General features: G+C 33.6%; 3 protein-coding genes across 5 annotated transcripts; all 3 read right to left on the bottom strand.

Annotated features, from left to right (window-relative positions):
- Nucleotides 1–1407: 1407 nt before the first annotated feature.
- On the bottom strand, nt 1408–5275 carry LOC140799171 (uncharacterized). Its single transcript, XM_073153339.1, has 5 exons — nt 5011–5275; nt 2878–3177; nt 2291–2512; nt 2017–2145; nt 1408–1656 (listed from the first exon to the last, which is right to left on the bottom strand). The coding sequence occupies exons 1-5, from the start codon at nt 5251–5253 to the stop codon at nt 1444–1446; spliced, it is 1107 nt and encodes a 368-aa protein (XP_073009440.1). The 5' UTR covers nt 5254–5275; the 3' UTR covers nt 1408–1443.
- A 782-nt stretch (nt 5276–6057) lies between these two features.
- Nucleotides 6058–11366, bottom strand: LOC140799217 (uncharacterized). Of its 3 annotated transcripts, none has more exons than XM_073153406.1 (7): nt 11117–11366; nt 10692–10733; nt 10474–10572; nt 10324–10380; nt 10167–10230; nt 9869–10087; nt 6058–6941 (listed from the first exon to the last, which is right to left on the bottom strand). In XM_073153406.1, exons 2-7 carry the CDS (start codon nt 10721–10723, stop codon nt 6468–6470), a joined length of 945 nt encoding a protein of 314 aa, XP_073009507.1. In that variant the 5' UTR covers nt 10724–10733; nt 11117–11366; the 3' UTR covers nt 6058–6467. The 3 variants fall into 3 exon arrangements, with proteins under 3 accessions (XP_073009507.1, XP_073009506.1, XP_073009508.1); XM_073153405.1 differs by having other exon boundaries at nt 10692–10728; nt 11117–11335; XM_073153407.1 differs by having other exon boundaries at nt 10692–10728; nt 10847–11321.
- Nucleotides 11367–19756: 8390 nt separating this feature from the next.
- On the bottom strand, nt 19757–20391 carry LOC140799188 (kunitz trypsin inhibitor 5-like). The gene has a single exon (XM_073153370.1). It carries the CDS (start codon nt 20372–20374, stop codon nt 19763–19765), a length of 612 nt encoding a protein of 203 aa, XP_073009471.1. The 5' UTR covers nt 20375–20391; the 3' UTR covers nt 19757–19762.
- Nucleotides 20392–21522: the final 1131 nt, after the last annotated feature.

Raw genomic sequence — 21522 nt, 5'->3', positions numbered from 1 at the left:
AGAGGATTCTCGCCGATCGCGTTCGAACGCGATTGGTCGTGTTCGAACGCACAAAAGGCGTTCTCTATATGTGCGAACGTGATGCATGCGTTCGAACATGCCCAACCGCGTTCGAACGTGCATTACGCGTTCTCTGTATTTGCGAACCTGATGCAGGCGTTCACAAGAGCATTCGAACATAACCCCTCCTGCGTTCGAACGGGACCTAGAGGAATTTTATTTTAATAAAAATAAATAACTAATGCAGTAAGAAAAGATCCTGACTAAATATATCAGATCTACGTGGAATCTTTGGCCATCTTTTGGGTGAGCAAATATTGATTTGGATATTCAGTGATTCTCAAATTGCTGTTAAGATAGTTAATGGACTAGTGGACATTGTCAACACAAATCCACTCTATTACCTGCGAAACTAGCTTCTCCCTTTGCACCCTTGGATCCATATAGACACGCTGAAAATTTAAAAGACCTACGAAATGATCTTCTAAATGCAAAAATAATAATAATAATAATAATAATAATAATAATAATAATAATATAATGTGTAATATTAAAGTTAATGTCATTGTCAAGCGACTCAAACACACTAAGTTTTACATGAAAAAATATCAAAATTTAGGTAAAAAGTAACGGATTTAATCTTGGATCGAACTGTACTAATACAAGAATGACCTATAGACCATTCATCAATATGCATGATTGTATTTATAAAGGCCTTGCTCGATAATTCTTGAGGTTGAAAATTTTGTCTATGTAGCCCGACCCTAAATTAAAGTTTTTCAAGATCTAAAACAGATGGAATATATAGAAAAATTATTCACGACATTCGATCGCAGAGCCTCAAGAGTCATGATAATGATCTCTAAAAAGCATCAATGAAGTAGTAGAAGAGATGTCCCAAAGTTAACTCAAAGTTCCTTTACATACTCTTCCACCACAAAATATCTAAACTGCTTTAAAGCGATGTAGATTGGATTCTAGAAACTAGATCTATTCTGGCGCTTGGACATCCTCAAGTGCATTCAAACACCTCATTAATTGAAAGAAAATTTCTCTATCATTTTGAATATTAATCTATTAAGAACCACCTTCAAACACCTAGCATGAGAAAATTCTACCATCTAACTACTTTTGGATGGTTAGGATGGCGACTTAAAAGACTTATCTTCTTCTTCCTAAAATCTTCTCTACACTTGCGGCACGGTTATTTTCATACATAAAATCTAGACACTATTACGAACTTACCATAATTTGATGGCATTGCCAATTATATAGAACTTACACTCCCAGTAATAAATGTGAGGATGTTTTATGATGAATAAAACGAAAATTATAGAACTTGAGGTAGACTACTTGGTCATGTCAGAAAAATATGTAGAGCAAGCTAAATACATATGATTTTCTAAATTTTCTCAAGTACTTTTATTCATTTGGTGATGCTAATCACATTAATGATGAGTCTGGCAATAGAGTGGATAGAGAGACAAGAGGCTCATGGATCACTGAATTGGATGAAACAAAGATTGGATTGCACTCTAATTGCAGCATGATGCTCCCAAGAATCTCAGTTAGTGCTCTCTTAAATTTGGCTTCACTCACAATCTTCCCATCATCTGCATTTAGCATCTTGAAGGCCTCATTCACAACACCATCCACCTGCAATATTTCCATACATCTACTATTGATTACATATGGCATGATGCTTGAGCTTTTGCAGTTATGACAATGGGAGAAAGAGAAGAAAAGAAGAAAGTTATAAGGAACATCTGTTTAGGTTTTGAATCCAAAGAAATATTGTCGTAGGATAATCATTCTATAAAAGTTTTAGTTGTATTGAATATTTCACTGTATAAAAGCTTAATGATAAGTTTAATCAGCATACATATATGGCCTAAGAAATTCTGTAGAAGTTGATGGAAAACTCTTGTATGATAGTCATGTAAGTACTGCATTTTGTTATCTTCTGAATTTAATAAAGAGGAGCTTGAAATTGACACAGATGTGAAGATGTAGCACCTGATCAACAGCACCGTAAGGTGGTAAATCCACAGACGCAGCCAAACCATCAAGCGCAACTCGAAGGTACTCCTTCGATACCTTGTGCTTCCGATTCTTTGGCAGGTCTCTCCAAGCAAAATTCATCAGCTAAAAACAATGAGCAAAAGAGCAAGAGTTATTTTAATTAATTAATTTAAAACATAAATGATCAAAACTACCGTTCTAGTTTAAGCTTTTAGAGCAATTGATGAATTAACAATATGTTCTAAATTGAAGAAATAGTACAACCAACCTTATCCAATTCAAATTTGTTGGAGAGTAGTCTCTTGATGCCGCTTCCATCGAAGGTATTCTCGATATGAGCAACAATAACAGGGTGTTCTTCGAGGCGGCATGAGATGCTGTTCAAGAACTTCTTGAATTCCTCCAAGAAGATCTCTCCAGAAGCAGGCTGTTCAAGTTGATCACCAGTGGAAAGTTCTTCTAAAGCCGGCTCTACGATATTGCTTACAACCTATTGGAGTAGCAAGAATGGCTTGTAAAATTGTCATGGATCTTAGATTACTGTTATCATGTCAAATGGTGCATGATATTGTTCCCGTTTGCTAAATTCAGATTTTATATTTTCATGTATACCTTTCAAATGGGTCATTTCTTTCATGGATAACATTCATATTACTTAATGAAAAGAAAAAACCAAAGTACCCATTACTATGATGAAAGTATGCAAGAATGAATGAGAGTATGTTTGTCTTTCTACCAATAAATGAATCGAAATTTGACGGTTGATTAGCTTTACGGCTAACAAGGGATTTTCGAAAGGTATACATGCATACAAAAATAAAGAAATAAATAAAAAGGAAACAAATTTTTCATCACCCAAGAATGAGAGGGAGGTGGTACTCCATGGTGATCAATGGTGAGTAGTTCAAGACTGCTTGTGAAGCACTTGCGCAAAGAATCATTGTCCGAGTTCATCAGGTTGAACATTGCAATCGCCTCTGATTCAAATCTTGAGCTCTCAATGAATTCCTTCAGGTTTTGTCCATCAATTCTTAGGATTGCAACAGGATCCCTCTTGAGCCCAGCTGCCATGCCCAAAAGGATGTCAGTGAGCACCTTTTGGAATTCAGATTTGCTTACCCTTTCTTGCTTCCCATGAGTGAACTCATTCAGAACCTGCAATAAATTGAGTTGATTAATGGCTTATATATGCAAGTACCATTTCTTTTCTCTCTCTCTCTCTCTCTCTCTCTCTCTCTCTCTTTGATAGATTACAAGTTTGTAAGCTATAAATTAAATAACCTCTGTCATGAATTGGTTAAAACCAAACAATTGAGCAATAGTAATGACATTTTTTCTGATAAAAGAGAATTGTATTAGCAAAATGGGCACAAAAGTATGCTGAGTATTAAGAATGATATACAGTAAAAGGTCTAAATTAGAGGGGATCGAATCCCATGAGTGAACTCATTTGAAACCTGCAATGAAATGAATTGATTAATAGCTTATATATGTAAGTATTAGTTTTTCTCTTTCTTTCTTCTGATTGATTCCCGAGCTCATAGATTATAGGCTAAATAAAAGAGCTATCCTTCCTAATGAAAATGTCTTACAACAAATATTTTATAAACATTTTATAAAAGGTGTAGATGTGGCATCATCCAATCCATATAATTAATGGCAAAGGTTGTGAACTACATATAGACTGATGCAAGGAAGATAGTTAAATTGCCATATAATTATCTGTTTGTAGAATATTTGTTAGCACAAAATTCCTCCTTAAGAATTTTTTTTTAGGTGTATTTAATAAGGAGCATCAAAAGTGATATGTTTATCATTGACCTAATTAACTGATGCAAGGAAGGGAATAAAAGAGATCAATTAAATCTCAATCTGTTGGTTTGTGAATAAATTATCAGAATGAAGCCCTTTCTTAATCTAGTGATTCTTATGAATATCAAATCAAGAACTACATATAGAATTACATATAGAAATTATTCAAATTTAATTAATAACAAATTGAATTATTATGGCCGGAGGCCTACAGAACTACATATAGACTAACAAAACACTCAAAAATTATAATTCGATGAAAAGCCGTAATTTTCATAAATGAAAAGTTTCAACTACAATTCATAAAACCCTAATTTAAGTCGACTTGAACATTTGAAAATTTTGAAATTGAATTCTAAGTTCTACACTTAAAGCAAAATAAAACTTTTCCAGAATGACAAATTCTACACTTAATTTCATGTTTTCCATCTGCCTATCAAGTTTGTTAAATTCTAAGTCACATCATATACTAGTTTCCTGGTTAAAGTTAAATTTCAACACCAATGTAATTAGTTTTCGCACCCTATACTTCACAAATTTATAATTCATATGAATGTGTTTTCTCTTTTTCTGAATCAAATTCAACCATGCCTTTTTTCTTTATTATTGATAGAAAACTGGTAGGTTGATCATTCTCTCTATTATACAAGTTAGATGTATAGCAAAACTCATATCAACAAATATATATATATATATATATATATATATATATATATATATAATTTAACTTAAATTATTTTTACGAAGAAATTTACACCTACAAACGGTCAACTCATGACCTCACCCCTACCTATTTGGAGCATCATGTTTTCGATTTAATTATTAGAAAAACAGAATAAGAAGTTGGAATTGTTGACCATACACTAGACTAATTTGGACATATATATATATATATATATATACGTGTCAAATAGTGCATGCATGCATGCATCCATGGTAAATACTCTCTACGTGTCAGCAATACAAGAGCTGTAATATATCAATTCAATTTTTCGATCCTACCGACTCATAACGAAAGCTATGATTCTATTAAAATTGTTTATAATTTGAACTCAGTTGTTAACGTAGTCGTTCAAGAGTCTTTTTATCGAAATGAGTCGTGATCGATAAAGAAAACCAAAAAAAAAAAAAAAATCTAAGAGAGAGAGAGAAAGAAAGAACAAAAGAAATGCATACCTCGGAATAGATGTAATCCGATTGTGAGGAGAAGCCCTGGGCAGGGAGGCCGAGGGCAGCGCCGATGTCTGCGACGGCGGGGCTGAGCTCCTTGACGGAGAGCTTGCCGTCGTGGTCGAGGTCGAGCTGCCGGAATTTCTGGTCGACAAAGTTGTTGAAGGTCTCCTTGTTGTTCTCCACAAGCTCCCTTATCTCGCTCCCATCCACCACCTCTTTGCTCTTCCTCCATAGCCAACTCTCCATCCCCTCTCTCTCTCTCTCTCTCTCTCTCTCTCTCTCTCTCAAATAAAATATTTTCTCGAGTTTGTGTTGCCCAGCCAAAAGAGTTGGTATGGGACACGTGTATCTTTTTAATGAGATTGGAGGGTTATATGACAATGATATATACCTCATTTTTTAAATATATAATCATAAAAATAAAATATTATGATAATTCTATCTGAATTTTTTTTACCACATACACTCCCTACTCCCTGATTCAAAAAAAAAAATTGGTTTAAAGGTTTATACAGTTACGTTTTTTTTTTTAGTTCAAGAAGGTATACATAAATATTTTTTTAATTTAGTCGTATGTGGGTTAATAAAAAAATTCAGAAAGTGTATATATAAAAATATAATAATTTAAGGGGGTCCAAGTGAAATTATCTCTAAACATTTCAATCATATTAAAAATATAGATAGCTTTATGGCTCAACCAATGGGATAATTAATATCACATAGGTACTATCGTAATTTTGATGGCTTTATTAATAGCCGTTTAATTTTTTGTAACAAGCTATACAAATAAAAGTTTATAAGATAATTTGATTATATGCAACCATAAAGAGGGTGATTTATAATTAAAAACTCTAAGGCAAATCCTAATTTGAATTATGCAACCTCTTATGAGAAAAGTTGACTATAAACATTAAGCAATCGTAAACACAATCAAGTTTTGTTTCGATAGCAAAGATAAAAATGGATGACAATGCAGTAGAAATTATAGCAACCAAAGATTCGAAGATAGAAATGGAAGAAAACTGCAATAGAAATTATAGCAGCAAAAGATTCAGAGAGAGGACTAATTATATTATCTCCATGGTATTAGAATGAATTTAGACATTGCTGCTGCGATTTGTAACTATCAAAGAAAGGATGAATCCTTGTCAAATAGGAAACCTCCCTTAGCAATTCAATAGTAAAAGGAAAAGAAAATAAGAGAAGACATAGTATACATTGCAGCACAACTCAACACTCTTGCATCAAGCACTTTCTAAAATAATAAGTACCAGCTTAGTTGTCTGCAAACAATCTATATGCACATCCTTTGATTATTTACATGCATCGAGCTGCGGGATACGGCTCTATCCAAATCAACCAGATACCAATATTCCATCTCCCCAAGCGACAAACAACAAGGAAATTAAGCTCAAGAAATCATCTGAGACAAGAGGGAGGCAATTGCATAGCTAAGAACCTCAAGGAGCAACAGTGGCAACTCGTTTTCTCAACTTGTTACGTGTAACACGAATTGCCTCCTCTATTGGTGTCACTTCTTGAGGAGGATTCAGGTCCTCTTTGCCCGTGGCATCTGCCACTTCTACCGGCACTGCCTCTCCTTCAGCATCAGCTATTGGAATGGTAGTAGTGTCTTCTGAACCGGGTGAACTTGGCGAACTTGGTGAACTGGGTGAACTGGGTGAACTGGCAAGGCCTGCAGACTCTGGAGGCTGGGCAACTGGAGCACTTGGTGGAACTGCCTCTTTCTCTGCCTCCTTGAGTTCTTGCAGTTGGACTGAAGGTGTCGTAGGACCTCTCCGTTTGGAATCTTGCCGCTGGATCTTGGGGCTGGAAGGCGCAGCTGTAGGCTCCTGAAGCTTCTTTGATGCTGCAGGTTGACGAGCAGCTGAAATTGATGCTGTTCTGCGGATCTGCTGCGGTGGCTGCTGTGTCTGGAGTTCAGTAAGAACATATCAATAAACATGAAGAATCTTTGAAAATTTATTGCCAAACAAAAAGCCAAACCTAATATATCTATCCCTAATGGAAAACTAAAAGTATGAGGATTACACTGCAGATGGAAATGGAAGATTATATTTGTATATTAAGTATGTAACTGGCAGCAACTTCTCTATGAACTTTGTTAGGATTTCCTCTTGGTTTCATGTGCCAAAATTGCAATTTTATAGAATAGTCTCACCACTAATTTTCCTTGCAGCTTTCAGAAGTTCTGTTATGCATCGATTTTAATTGATCCAGACAACATTCTGGTTTCAGAGGGGTTGACATCAAATGATTGGCCAAAGAAGTTTGTCCATTTTTTGTAAGCCTTCCAAACTTATGCTCTAGGTAAATACATATTGCAAGGAAGAGGCTCTAGTGATGATCATGAAGTAGATGATGATCATCACAATTTCCTTTTCACAACCTTATAATGGGATGTTTATTTTGTCTACCTCTTGCATACTCTACTTCAATTCATCTTTCAATAAGTATTTTTCTAGGCCAGCATTAAGCATGTTTTGACCCATAGGATAATTTCTAAGAAGGTTAGGTTAATTTCAAGTGGCAGGCAGATCAAACCCACATAACTAACTAACTTGAGAATGAAAGTTTATAATCAAGTACAAGCAAGCAAATTTAAATACAATGCATGTACTTTTGTTGGATAGTTTAGGTTCAATAATAAAAAAAAAAAAGATCAAAAAATTAAGAGACAAAACCAAGTTTCACTGGGTCTAATGCCAAGCAATGTAGAATCATTTATAACTTGGCAGCAACAGTAACTTAATACTTCCATCCAGAGTACCAAATTGATATTAAGAGTCTGCTAATGATTACTGATGCAATATATGATAGAATTTTATAATGAAAAAAGGGCAAATGGTAATAGACTCAGAGAGAGAAGAGATAAGAGAAGAAAATACTTGTATTGCTTGCGCTAACTCACATAAGAAAACCTATATATAATCTCTTAATCAGACTAGTCACTTAAGGAAAAAAAACAAGTCAAACTCCAATCAAACTTTGAAATAAATCAATTTAGCATCCGTCGAGCATTCAAACATCCTAGCGTTAAGCATTCGAATGGACTGGAGGTGATAGCAATGCTGTGTCATTGCAGTTTCCACCTGTCAGGCTCGTTTACAAGACAAATTTCATTTCTTGTTCTACAACAGTAACAACTACAACTACAAGCTTCTTGACCCAACTATTTGCAGTTGGCTATCTTGATCCTTTCATCAGTTTAATTCCATTTAATGTAATGTCTTTCTTAAGGTGTTATCACTTTCCTTCTTACAACTTCTTTCCTCATCATTCATCAATGTTGATCTTCCATTCAGGATTCAGCATACCTACTTCAGTCAAATCATTCCTCTGTACTCAAACACTATGTGGTCTCCCTTGAAATATCCAGACCATATCAATTGATTTTGACAAGAACAAACATTTTATAGGTGTCAATCTAACCTGTGTTTGATACTCATTTTGGTCCCTTTTTTCCAAGTAAACCCAACCACCATTTTCAAGATCCGCATTTTGACTAAGCTCATCTTTAGTGTCTTTGGTAATGCAAAGCATTTTGATCTACCATCTTACTATAATTCTGTGTAAAGAGATCACCTTGCTCAAAAGATACTTATTTTGTTTATCTTGCTCAGCAGTAGGCTCTGAAGCTTTTTCTAATCATGTCTCATTTAAAACTCAAGTAGCATATGATGTTCCACTTACTCTTCTTTCTGGGTACATGTTTGGCATTCAATTGTTGTATTGCTTGGTTTTCTAACATGCATCATAGTATGTTGCAGTGCCATAAGATACAATAGTTAAATCCTTAACCGTCACCTGTGATAGAATCACCTAGGGCTCCTTTTACTTACCCTATTATCCTATAATTAGTACACATCAACTAGAAATGCCTATAGGATGAAAGCTAAGATATTTCTATCATTATTTTCTATCGGTCTTGTTAGAAATCCAGTAAGCATCAGACGGATCATCAAAATATGTAACATATCTGAGGTTCATCTGATTCAAAGCCGAGTTAGAATAAATCAATCAGTAGCAAAGTTCCCATCATGGCATATGCGATAAATGTGGTAACAAGGAATTGCCTTAGGAGGAGATGTCATACTCAAGGTTTGATTTAAAGGAGGACTCCTTATACATGTACTTAGAGAGCCATCTAATAGCTAAAGATGAACCATTTCCAACAATAGCATGGCAGTTCGGCACTTTACCCATCCAAGAATTCAGGTCTCACATATATTAGTACAATGACTATCCATAAAAAGGTTTATTTGTTTCAGAGATGATTAGATGCACAGAGAAATCAGAGATGATTATATGCACAGAGAATCTAGAAAAAAGAGATGATCTTTTTTGTTAGTTCCCGAGACAAGTAACAACTGCCAACTATATGCTTGTCTGGCAATGGCATATTGTTTGATGAGAAAGGTTGGACATATTAAAACACAAACATTCAACAAAAATAAACTAACCACAAGTTTTGTCATTTTTTATGAAGTGTCTTTTTTAAATTTGCTAATGATACAAAATATGGAACAAACATGTAGGTGTGGCTAGATTTATTATCTAGGTCCTCTTTTTTAAGAATCAGTTTTTTTACATGCTCACAAGTTTGTATAAGGATATGCCCAAGAATTAAGACAATTATTCTTGCCATAGGAATATCTCTTATACCAGATAGAGCAAATACAAAGGTATTTCCAACCTATGAAAAGTTGGACACGAAGAAACACCATGTACACTAAATATATTTCATTCAGCAAGTATATGGACTAGCCAGCAATTACTTTTTCATACAAAATCATTTAAAAGAAGAGATCAGTGAGATGTAATTGTGGTTCATGAGTACCTGAACAGGTTTCGATCTTGAAAAATTGGATGGTGACTGAGAGGCAACAAACTGCAAGACATCGAAGAATGTAGTTTGGCTAAAATTTGCAACCTTTTGCCAATAGAGGACAACCAAATCACCGGCCCTAGCCCTAAGCTCAAGAATATTGCGGTCTATTTCATTCTCATGCTGAGCAATATATGGCTGAAAGAAGGTCTGATAAATATATGTTGTTCCCTGTCGCAGATGTTCATAACGATCAAAATCATAGATCTAGAGGACACAGCATAGTATGTGTAGAGATCACAAATTATACCTTTGTTTTGGGATACCACAGGTAGACAAAGAAAGCCAACTTTGCCTCACTATACATTGGTAACCTTCAAGAAGGTAGATATAAATGATAGCTGTAAAACAAGAAAAAGGAAAATCGACTGAAGAAATCATCATGGAAACCTACTAATTGACCTTACCATGAAATGAAAACATCTCCAAACCGCTCCAGGACGGTAAGTACAGCAACTAAAATCCTAAAATTCAAGAGATATGTGTTTAGCCCCAAAGATTACACAAAACTTGAAGGAAAGATCAAAGCAATTTTGAAGCATCAGACAAGAGCATACCAATATTGACACCAAAATATGAGCTGCTCAATCTCAGGCTTGTTCAACTCCACAGTTTTGTAGCATTCATAAGCAGGATAAGCATAGCCAAAAGCCAACCTGCAGAAAAAGCACCATCCATTATAATCATAAAAACTACCCTCATTGTGAATACTAATTTGTGGACTTCTACTTCAGCGGCAATGGCTATTATAATAAATAGACAGAGAGTTGCTTACACCATAGCTCGTGTAAGAAAATTTCCCATCATCTTGACTGATCTAAATCATCAAATGAACGAACTTTATCAGCGAAATAGTCAAGAAAGGAACGTAATTACCAAATCTACGATCCAACATATAAAAGCCAAAGAAAATAATAGTTCTTTACATACACAGAATCGAGACCGGAGATCAATTCAAGAAATCCTTGAGCTGTCCAAGAACAGCCATTTGCCAACCAAAAGAAAAGAAACTTAAATCTCGGCAACTGATTTAGAAATTTCACACGAGATTGAGAGAGCTAGAAACAGATCAAGAATCCGTTCAGTGCCCAATAAGACGAATTCTTCAACCAAACTCATAACTAGGAGCAAAACAAAACAATATCGGATAATTTGATAGAAACGAAAAGAAGATTTTCTTGATCCGGAAATAGACATAACCTTTTGAAGATTTCTCGTCACAGAGATGGCTCGGTCGATCGATCGATCGAGAGAAGGGTGGAGAAGAGATTAAAAAATCTAAGAAGAGATCAAGAATCCTCTTAGAAACGTGCGAAATCGGAGAGAATGAGGTGAGCTGAACTCTCTCTCTCTCTCTCTCTCTCTCTCTCTCTCTCTCTCTCTCTCTCTCTCGGCCCACTCCCCTTCCTCTCTCCTCTAACCACTGAAGCAGTCTATAGATTTGAATTCCTTTTATTTTCTTTTCCCATTTATTTTATTTGCTTTATTTAAGGGTTAATTACCTTTTTAACCCCTCACAATTATCTAACTATATCACTAAACCTCCTCCGTAAATATTTTATTAAAAACACAAACTTAATAAATAAATAAATAAAAGTATTCTTAATTTTCTTCTGTATCCTTCCATCTTCTCTTTTGATGGTATCTTTCTCTAAATTGATCTTCTCTAATTACTTCAAAGTTCACTTATAACATGAGAGAGAAAAGTATATTTTTATCTATCTAATTAATGGAAGGGCTTAATTAGATAATTTAGATGGTTTATATATATTTACTAGTTTTTTAAGGGGTCAAAATGATAAAAGATTGATAATTGAGAGGTAATTAACCTGTATCATTTAATTGCTTTCTTACCTTTTCTTTTCTAAAAAATACTTTTTATTTATTGTCGAGTAATTTTCTGGGGAGTCGCTATCGGACAGCCGTTGGAAAAGTTAAGAACCAGTTTCGTGAGCTATGCTAACTGTACACCAAGCATAGTACCCAGAATTGTAGTGATGAATAGGATTCAAACCCTAAGTAACACCATCTTTTATTTTCTTAGAAACTGAATAAAAAAAAATATATATATATATTTCTTTTCTTAGTTTATGGGGGTGTTTATGGGTAATAAAAAAGTTCAGATAGCATACCTAAAAAAATAGTGATAGTTTAGAGGCTTTAAGTGAAATTATTATTTTTTTCTATTTTATAAAAGTATATATAGGAGAAAATTATAATTACAAACACCATACTTATCTGAAGTGAATCAGACGTTGACCCGATTAGAGATCGAGACATTAGGGTATTAGTTTACCAAATTAGACCGGTAATTTAATTAATATTTATAGTTCTAATAAATTTAAAATCTAAAAAAAATATCTAAAAACAGAATACAATTGTATTTCTTCCATTATTTAGCCATTTTAATTAGTATATAGGTTTTTTTACTAATAGTTAGTTTAAGTACATTAAATCACAGGACATGTACAAAATCATATCTTAATTACGCGTTCATTTAAAAAATATAGTTATTACTCATCTTGAAATATTACTCTAAAAATTATAAAAATTCACTTATTTTTTAAAAGGGATTAATAATTAATTAAAAAGACAAAAAAATTTAACTAACAAAAATTTATAAAAATTAGAATAAGTAGTATCTAAATTATTTAAATTTTAATAGTTAGTTACCTCTAAGTAGTATCTACGCAAAAAATAAGGTTTTTGAAGCGTATACATACTAATATCATATTTAGATTTTAGAGGGGCATAAAAGCAAATATAGAAATTTTAAAGTGCATATATGAAAAATAAACTTTTTAATAAATTAAAAACTGTAGACTTATTTTAGTTTTTGACCATTTTAATTCAGCTAATTTTTTTTTATTAGAAAACTAGGGGAGTTAAAAATTTGTTGACTATTATTAATTTTTAAACTAAGAAAATTGCTAAGTATAGAAGAAAAATTACATAAGCATTGCAGGAAGTGACTTATACGAATATGTTTTCTCTTAGTAATTTTTCAATTTACATATATAAGTAGTTGACTTTGGAAAATGCTACTTAATTTTATCTCATTTAATCTCATATTTAAGCTTTGAACCAAAGCTAAGCTAAAAGAAAGTTTGGGAGGGCTAGTTTAGTCAAAAGCTCGATTCAGTAGAAAATGGTAAACTAAAGTGATCCATTTGTTTTTTTTATCCCTTTGAATTATATACATCACTCATTCTTCCTATTATGTTTCTATTAATTATGTTCATGATAAAAATATTGACTAAAATAGAGTGCTAATTAAATTTTTGTATATATTTTTAATATTTTAGAAAATTATGACGTAGTAAAATAAATAGTTGAGAGAGTCGTTATAAAAAATGATAATAATTTAAGGGGGTGAAAAAAAGAGTAGAAAGGTGCTTAAAAGATAGAAGACAAAACGTGGACGCCTTCTTGGCATTATTAAATAAATGTTTTAGTAAAGACCGAATGAGGTACGTACATGTGGTAATAGTACGTGGTGGACCACCACACGTAGCAATGACAGCAACGTCAACATTCCCAGCACTAATTGCCTACTAATAATTTATCCATCCCAGTCTCGAGGTATATATATATATATATATATATATATATATATATATAAACATGCACGTATGATTTGGATGCCATTTAGGTATTTAATTAGCAGTCAAAAGTATCTATTTTTCGGGTGAAATTTTATTAAGGAACTCCGGATAACGAAGTGGATAAGGGGCCCGGATAAGTATCCATCCATAAGGGTACGTAGATAGCTAGTAGTAATTCTACATTGTCTTCTGCTATCAGTGTCCTCGTTGAGGTTTAAGGTTTTGTCTCTTGTGAATAAATTCTTTAAGATTTTTACCCTCTGAACTATCACTCATTTTTATAATAATCTTCTAAATTTTTTTTGATACATAATGATTCTTAAAACTATCTGAAATATCTCACTTGACCCATTCTATTAACGTTCCGTTATCCATTTCTCTTCAAAAGATATCACATGGTAATCACGTGATAAATATATGATAATTTTACTTCTTATACATGTGCACAAGTCACATACAAATCATGAGAAAATTTTAGGTGGATGAAAATACTCTTCCTCATCCTCTCCCTCCATAGCTGCAGTCACTTATTCTTACCTAACCCACCTCCATAGCCCAACACTATCGTCGCCTCCTTCACAGCCCACTACCATAGTCGCCACCTCCACAACGTTGACCACCGTCACCTCCTCTACAACCCACCATTAGTCAGGAGCGACGTGCTCAAGCTTCGATCCATCGTGCTCATCTTCCACAACTCTGAGATCATGAGCAAGATCTGTATCCTCTTTGACTTCAATTGTGTCTTGGACCTCACCGAAGTTGGATCTTAGATCGGCACAGCATCAGCAACTACATCGCCGCCTCTGGCGATTGCAGTCGATTAACGCGAGATAGATTCGCCCATTGCTCTAAGACCTGATGGCCATCGCAGGTGAGGCCGTGAAGGCCAACATCACCACCCTAGGGCCCCTCAATCCTCCTTACCGAGCTTGACCTCGTACATGCAAGCCCCTCGCCCTTCGTCGACCTCATCTGCTGCTAAGCTGCAGCCGACAACCCAATGTCGTGCGTCATGCCTTGCTCCTTTGGGCTAGTGACGAAAGAGGCAAGGCCTGCTCCTTCTTTGTCACTATCAACCTCTATGTCCCATCTCCACCAACCTCGTCGAAGGCAAAGGTCTTTTTCAATTTACGTATATAATTTCTTTGTCAATTTTGTCAACGACGTCAGGGGATTGAGATATTTTTGATAATTCAGAGGGTCAGTGTGTACCAAAAAAAAGTTTAAGAAATCATTGTGGAAATGAGTGATAGTTCAAGAGGTGAAAAGAGAATTATCCCTAAAAATTATTCATCATGTTCTTCATGGAGCTGGCTAAAGTCAGGATGATGATATCTAAAAGTCTCTTAAAAGATGATAGAAGAGATATCCTAGGATTTGGTTAAAATTCACTTATATACCTTTGTCATAAAAGATTCAAATAATCTTTCAAAACAATTCATATGACATATCTCTATAAGTGTGTTGGAAAGCTTAGGGTGCATTCGAGTACCAAATGGCTTAAAATGCTCTTCATCGATCTTCTTTCTCAAACTAGTTAGAACCACTCTCCTAACGTCTTGCACTTAAAAAGTCACAAATTTTATAATTAGAACCACTTTTGAGTGATTAGAACTATAGTCTGAAAACTCGTCTCTCTTAATTATTATTATTATTTTTTTTTTGCATAAAACTTGTGCATATACTCATACAAGAATTCAAGACATTTTTATACATTTATCAAATTTTGAAATATATTACCGATTACATAAAATCTTATAATATACATAATGCTCTATGCATAAAATTTGACTAATATCTATTTACTCCTACTAATTACCACCTTATCAATATAAACAAACAAATAGAAAGGAGCAATGCTAGGTTGGCTTACATGTAAAATATTAACTAGTGGAGCCAAGGCCCTTCTATTGTTATAAAACATTAATCCACATAATTATGTCTTAGGAATCTCTTAATTCCTTGTTTTCAATATGGACTTGACTTAATGAGTAAAGATCTAACATAACTTTATTTATTCTTAAGTTAATTACACCTAGATCTCTTGAATTATTATCTTTTTTTCATATATAAAATTAATCACGTGATATTTTTCAACCGAAAAATTAAATAAACAACTAACAGAAAAGATATAGATCGTTTTAATAGTTAAAATGTCAATGTGCCGTAAATATATATAGTTACCTATTTTTTCTTAGTTCAAGGAGATATATATAATTTTTTTTTCAGTATAAAGTATATGGGTAATTAAAAAAAATTAAGAGAGTCTCAAGTTGAACTATTCTAAAATAAAACGTAAGGATCAATTCTAATGGTGGACCAAATAATGAGAATCTCCTTAGAAAAAAAAATAATTAAAGAAAGAAAAAGAAGGCATGGTCATTTATTTATATATTTTGATAGAGATTGATTTATAAAATTCAAAACTATAGGGGCAACCTTTATAAAAAAAAGAAAGACTTATTTTAAAAAAGGCACAAATGATAGCAACTGGTTTAGTATATTCTTCCTTTATTTTTCTTAATAAATGGAACTCTCTTTTTCTCAACTACAGCTACATTTGCAAAAGTAAATTAAAGGACTTTTTTTTGTCAAATAATAATATATTGAGAATATTTGTACATATGTTTTCTTAGAGAGAATGCTATAATATAAAATATAAAATATAAAAATTAATATAGGTTTTGATATTAATTTTATGTGGATTTAATTTAAATATGTAGAATTTTATATTTTCAGACAAATATAGGCTTTGATATTATGTTAACTAATAACTGTTGTAAAAGTTTAAGTGGTAATATTTCTGTTTTATATTCTAACATAAACTAGTATTGTCATCACCTAATTATTTTCAAAATATTCTTGGTTTTGTTTTATTTGTAGATCTAATAAGCCCTCTCTGACTTCAGATCTATGATGCACTTTCTATATTTTAAATAACTATTATAATGTGCTCAAATTTAATTAGTTGGTAGGTGAGAAGAACACTAAAATAAAGTGAAATGGAGCATAGTGGTTTGTTAGTGGTTGAGGAAGATATCTGGGGGTTTAACAACAAAGATCATTAAAGCATAGTTGGATGAAACAATCCTCATCTCCTTGAATAATTTTATCCAACCCTAGTTTTCAAACATATTAACTATGCAAATATCATAACAACAAAAAGGTTTTTATTTGTATTTTTTACTTTATTTTATGTTTTTAAGAGAGAACAAAAGGGCTTTTAGTTGTTCTCCTAAAGTAGATTAGACTTAGAAGCAGTAGAGAGAGTTGGGAAGTTGGTTGATCTGTGAATATAACAACCATCCACAAATTTCTTTTTTAAGTCAAAGTCTGTTTCATATTAACAAATTTAATTACAATTTGCATAATCTGAGTTTGTTTCAGGATTTAATTTAATATTGTTATCAAGTAGTCTATGTAATGGAGGAAGTATAATATTGTTACATGATTAGTTTCTTTTATAGAATAATTTAACATACTCATACAATGCAGTGTAGAATTTGTGTCATGATTAAATAGAATTAGAGAAAAAGGAATAAAAATATGGATGTCTGGATCAAGGTTTTCAATTGAGGAAATTATAAAATGACTCGGATATTGATAGTGTAGAATGAGAAGATAGGGGAAATAAAAAAACTAAGTTAGTTAAATCTTTTATAATGACTTATTATTTTTTCTCATACATAGTAACCTCTTAAATTATTAAAAATACCTCACTTTACTTATTCTATTAGGGAGTCATTATATACTAAAAAATAAAAGTTTAGAGGGTCATTGTTAGCTCGCCTTCTCAAAATAAAGTAATTCTCATTGTTTCCCCCAAAAATCACACATCTTGGTGGGACATAAATTAAATCAAGGTGGTTAGTGCCAATAATGTAAATTCTATACAAAAAGTTTTGAAAATAAAACTTGATTCATTATGCTCGCTCTTTACTTCCTGCTCGAGCTTAAGCCTGAGCCGAAACTCTAATGAGCTAGTGGACAATAATAAGCTAGAATATTTCAACTTGATCCAAGTAATTCAAACGCTCACGGGCAAATAGAAGACTGAGTCTAGTCGACACGGCATCCTCGATGATTACCTCTAATTTTATTTAATCTAAAAAGTCTCAAATCAATCTAAAATATAAAATTGTCGTGTATTGTTGAAAATTGGCATAACTGAATAAAGTAATGAGTTATTGCTACGTTTCAAAGTGAAATATCGTGGTCATTGAATAATCCTATCACAAAAAAAAATTTCTACTTTAAAAAGACCTTATCTTAGCCTAAAAATAATAAATTATTGTTATGTGTCAAGGCCTTATTTATATCTAGAATTTTTGGAAACGGATTCGTGAAGTCCTTGTCTATCTAATGCTATCTAAACTAATCAACAAACCTATGATTATCTTATGGCAGACAACATTTCTCTTGCATGTTCACATTGTTCAATGACTTGATGCTAATTAGCTGAATAATATTTACTTAATACATCTTGTGAATCATCTAATTTGTGTGATTGTTTCATTCCTAATGAATGTGAGGTAAGTATAATGTTGCATGACTAGCTTGTTATATAATAGTTTATAAACTTACACTATCTAATTGTATAATTTGCGTTCTAATTAAGTAGAATTTAACCAAAAAAAAAATAGAACATGATATTGAGATTAAGGTTCTTAAGCGAGAAAAGTATAAAACACTTTAGATCCTGATAGTAGAATGAGAAGCCAGAGGAAATCAAAGAATCTTGTTAAATGCTCGCTAAAGATTTTAAGATATTTTACAGTTTCGACAAACTGTTAGCTTTAGGGTTACGAGTGAACATCTATATCCTAACAAGAGATCATTCTTAGATTATTTATATTTTTTTGTTTGCAGATCATATTTTTGTCAGCGAATGATTTATTGTGGCTTGATGAATCCATTAGTGGATTAATGTTTATCATTTAAAAGTATGTTCTAATATTTTATTTTATGCTGTTTTTATTTTCTGATATTCGATAAAGAGAATGTTTTCCTCGATGTCACCCTTCCTCATTGAAGTAAAAAAAAGCATATTGATATGGGATATTACAAATAGGAAGATGGATAAAGAAAAATGAGATAGAATTAATGAAGAAAATCAACAAGAAGTAACAAAATTCTTTTCCTTGAGTAGAGGAAGTAAAGGAAATATATATATTTTAATTATTATAGAACAGCTGTATGAGAAATTGGATGTAAGTAGCATTTAATGTAGCTAATAAATAACTTTTAATTTAGAAAAAAAATAAAAGAATTTTAAAATTGAGACTCATAAATATTTACAAACTATCGCGCATTTTCACATAGAGCCCATATTTATTTTTCATCACATATTAATCCCCTTAATTATAAAAAAACTTTTAAAATGTCTATTATGTTACTTATTCATTAGATATTTTCATTAAAAGAAAAAAATTATGTTAGTGTCTTGTAATCAATCTTAAGCACTCTAAGGATATTTTACCTTATTTTAGAAGAAAAAAACAAGTTGGTAAAATAGTCCTTTGATGTTTTTTATAGTTTAAGGAGTGTGAAATAATACAATAGTCCAGGTATATATATAATATATATTGGTTTAGCAAATTAACAATGAGAAATTGGATCATTTACTAAGGCCTCAGGCCCATTTGTGCATATTGGTAAGCCCAAGGCACCAAAATGACAACGACTTAGGTCGTTTTATTTTAAATTTCTAATCCCAAAACTTTAGTCCTTCCTTCCCCCTAACAGTCACCTATAAATTTAATACTAATCTCCCATCAAAAATCCAGAACATGATTAATATATGAATGGTAGATGAATTAATTCAATCTTAAAAATGATAACTTGGTAATTGTTTTTACTAGCAATGTAAATAAAATGGCAATAAATTCACATGAAAAATTTAGTATTTGAGCAAAATATTAGGTCGAGAAATAATAGAACAATTATAGAGAATCATGACAAGGTAGAAAATATTTCTAGCATTGAATATAAATTTTTTTAATTAATATTAATCTTGCATCTCTTTAAAAGCAAGAAAAATGTTAGATAAAGTTATAGGTAAAGTGTTATGGATTAAAAACAAATATATATTTATTAAAAATTCTCATTCTAGCCGGTTGAAATTAATCTGAGAGCGTAAAAGAAAGAAAAAAAAACTAAAAAAAAAAAGAGAAAGGAAGGGACGAATAAAATTTTCTTTAAAGTTATTTTTACTTTAATTATTACACTCTTTTTAAAATTACTTGCGTTTGAAAATAACCGGCAACGGCATCCCACCCAAACCCAACCATCTCTTCCCGCCGTCAACGAACACCCCGATATCACCACATACCACCTTACAGAACTCGCACACACTGGGACAGAACACAAGCTTGTAATCCTTAAACCCCCTGAACCTCTCAATCTTAAACCAATCGCTCACCGTTCCTACTCCCGGATTCCCCTCGACGCCGCCTGCTGTCACGTACCGCCGGCCGCTGACACCTTCGACGTCCCCCAGCCTCCACACTGTCGACTGCACGCAGATGGTCGCCGCGGAGAACCGCACGTTGAGGTCCGTCGAGAGCTGAACAATCCTGCCGTTGGGATCTACTGGTGTAAACGTTACACGAAAGCCACGGTTGACCTCCGAGGATTCTTGGCCGACATAGAGTGGGCAAGTGGTCGTGTTACTGTGGCTCCCGAGAGTTAGACCGCCGCCCCGGCCGCGGACCACCGGTAGGATGTAGTACTCGACGCCAGGGCGGACCTCATGGCCGTCGACGTCGAAAACTGCGGCGTTACTTGCTGCGTCTGAAGGGAGTAGTAACGAGGTGGTGAGAAGAAAGGAGACTAGAATGAGGTGCTTCATGGGTGCTGTCTAGTATGTATATATGCAAGAGAGAGTAGTTTGAGTGTGTGTATATATATATATATAGGGGGAAGAAAGGATTAAGACGGTGGATAAGTTTGACTCGTGATTCAAGGCTTGAGATGTGAACGTGATGACTTTAATATGGATTAGAAGATAAGATTTCACGTGGAGACAAGCTATCATAAATTCTAGATTGGGTAGGTGAGTTCAATTTTCAAATAAGATTTTGACTTTTTTTTTTGTACTCCAGTTGACTGGCACTTGGTGCTACTAAAGAGGAGATTTTCCCATTTCTGAGTTTGTGATCTACTGCTTCGATGTGTGAGTCTTTGTTGCATAGCGGAATATATAATTGTTAGGTTTTTATTGTTAACAATTATGTATAAAATATTCTAAGTATATTTATACATGTATATGAGCTTCTATACAAGTCTAGAAAATATCTGTTTTGAAGAATTGCAAGATTATTGGAGAAAAATTTATGAGTTCACACCGCGTTCACACCGCGTCCACAAGCGTGTTCGAACACAAGCTCACGCGTTCACACAGACCGAGAGCTACATTCACAAGCGCGTTTGAATGCAAGCTTACGCGTTCACACAGACCGAGAGCTGCCGCATTCACAAGCGCGTTCGAACGCGGGTACATGCGTTCACACAGACCGAGAGCAGCGTTCACAAACACATTCGAACGCAACTTGAGAAATTTAGCTTGTTGCGTTCGAACGCACTTGGGCACGTTCGAACGCAACTGAGATCAAGTCAGGCTGTTCGAACGCACCTGAGATTAAGTCAGGTCGTTCAAATGCACCCAGGCCGCGTTCGAACGCACCAACAAAGTTTGTAATTCTTAGACTTTCGTGAATTCGGATAAGACTTGGATTTGACTCTATCTTGGAGATCATATATAAGTATTGTGATGCCCTAACTTTAGGGGTATTGAAGAAGCAATTTTGAAGGAGACTTCTTGAGGCTACATCGGTTCTTCAACTAACAAGGTCTTACTCTTCTGAAAAGCTTAATCTTTCGTCTTAAGGGCTAGCTAGATGAAGGATCAATCTCGAGAGCTATTGAGGTTGGACATCAATCACGAGAAGTAGTGAATTGTGGGTTCTAGCGAGCAAGACTGAGAAGAACAAAGTCGTT

This window comes from Typha latifolia, chromosome 12 (assembly GCF_019914945.1).
Source record: "Typha latifolia isolate L0001 chromosome 12, TyphaL0001v2, whole genome shotgun sequence".
Lineage (NCBI taxonomy): Eukaryota > Viridiplantae > Streptophyta > Magnoliopsida > Poales > Typhaceae > Typha > Typha latifolia.
Note: the sequence above shows the minus strand (reverse complement) of the source record. Positions and strands in the feature narration are given on the sequence as shown.

What these genes read in the sequence shown, in the direction of transcription:
- LOC140799171 (XM_073153339.1), bottom strand. Translation starts at nt 5,253, where the DNA reads ATGGAGAGTTGGCTATGGAGGAAGAGCAAAGAGGTGGTGGATGGGAGC. An exon ending in CGGATTACATCTATTCCGAG is followed by an intron (nt 3,178 to 5,010) that starts GTATGCATTTCT and finishes AATTTATTGCAG; the next exon opens with GTTCTGAATGAGTTCACTCA. An exon ending in ACAAATTTGAATTGGATAAG is followed by an intron (nt 2,146 to 2,290) that starts GTTGGTTGTACT and finishes CATTGTTTTTAG; the next exon opens with CTGATGAATTTTGCTTGGAG.
- LOC140799217 (XM_073153406.1), bottom strand. Translation starts at nt 10,723, where the DNA reads ATGATGGGAAATTTTCTTACACGAGCTATGGT. An exon ending in TTTCTTACACGAGCTATGGT is followed by an intron (nt 10,573 to 10,691) that starts GTAAGCAACTCT and finishes CTTTTTCTGCAG; the next exon opens with GTTGGCTTTTGGCTATGCTT. An exon ending in GGAGATGTTTTCATTTCATG is followed by an intron (nt 10,231 to 10,323) that starts GTAAGGTCAATT and finishes ACCTTCTTGAAG; the next exon opens with GTTACCAATGTATAGTGAGG.
- LOC140799188 (XM_073153370.1), bottom strand. Translation starts at nt 20,374, where the DNA reads ATGAAGCACCTCATTCTAGTCTCCTTTCTTCTCACCACCTCGTTACTA.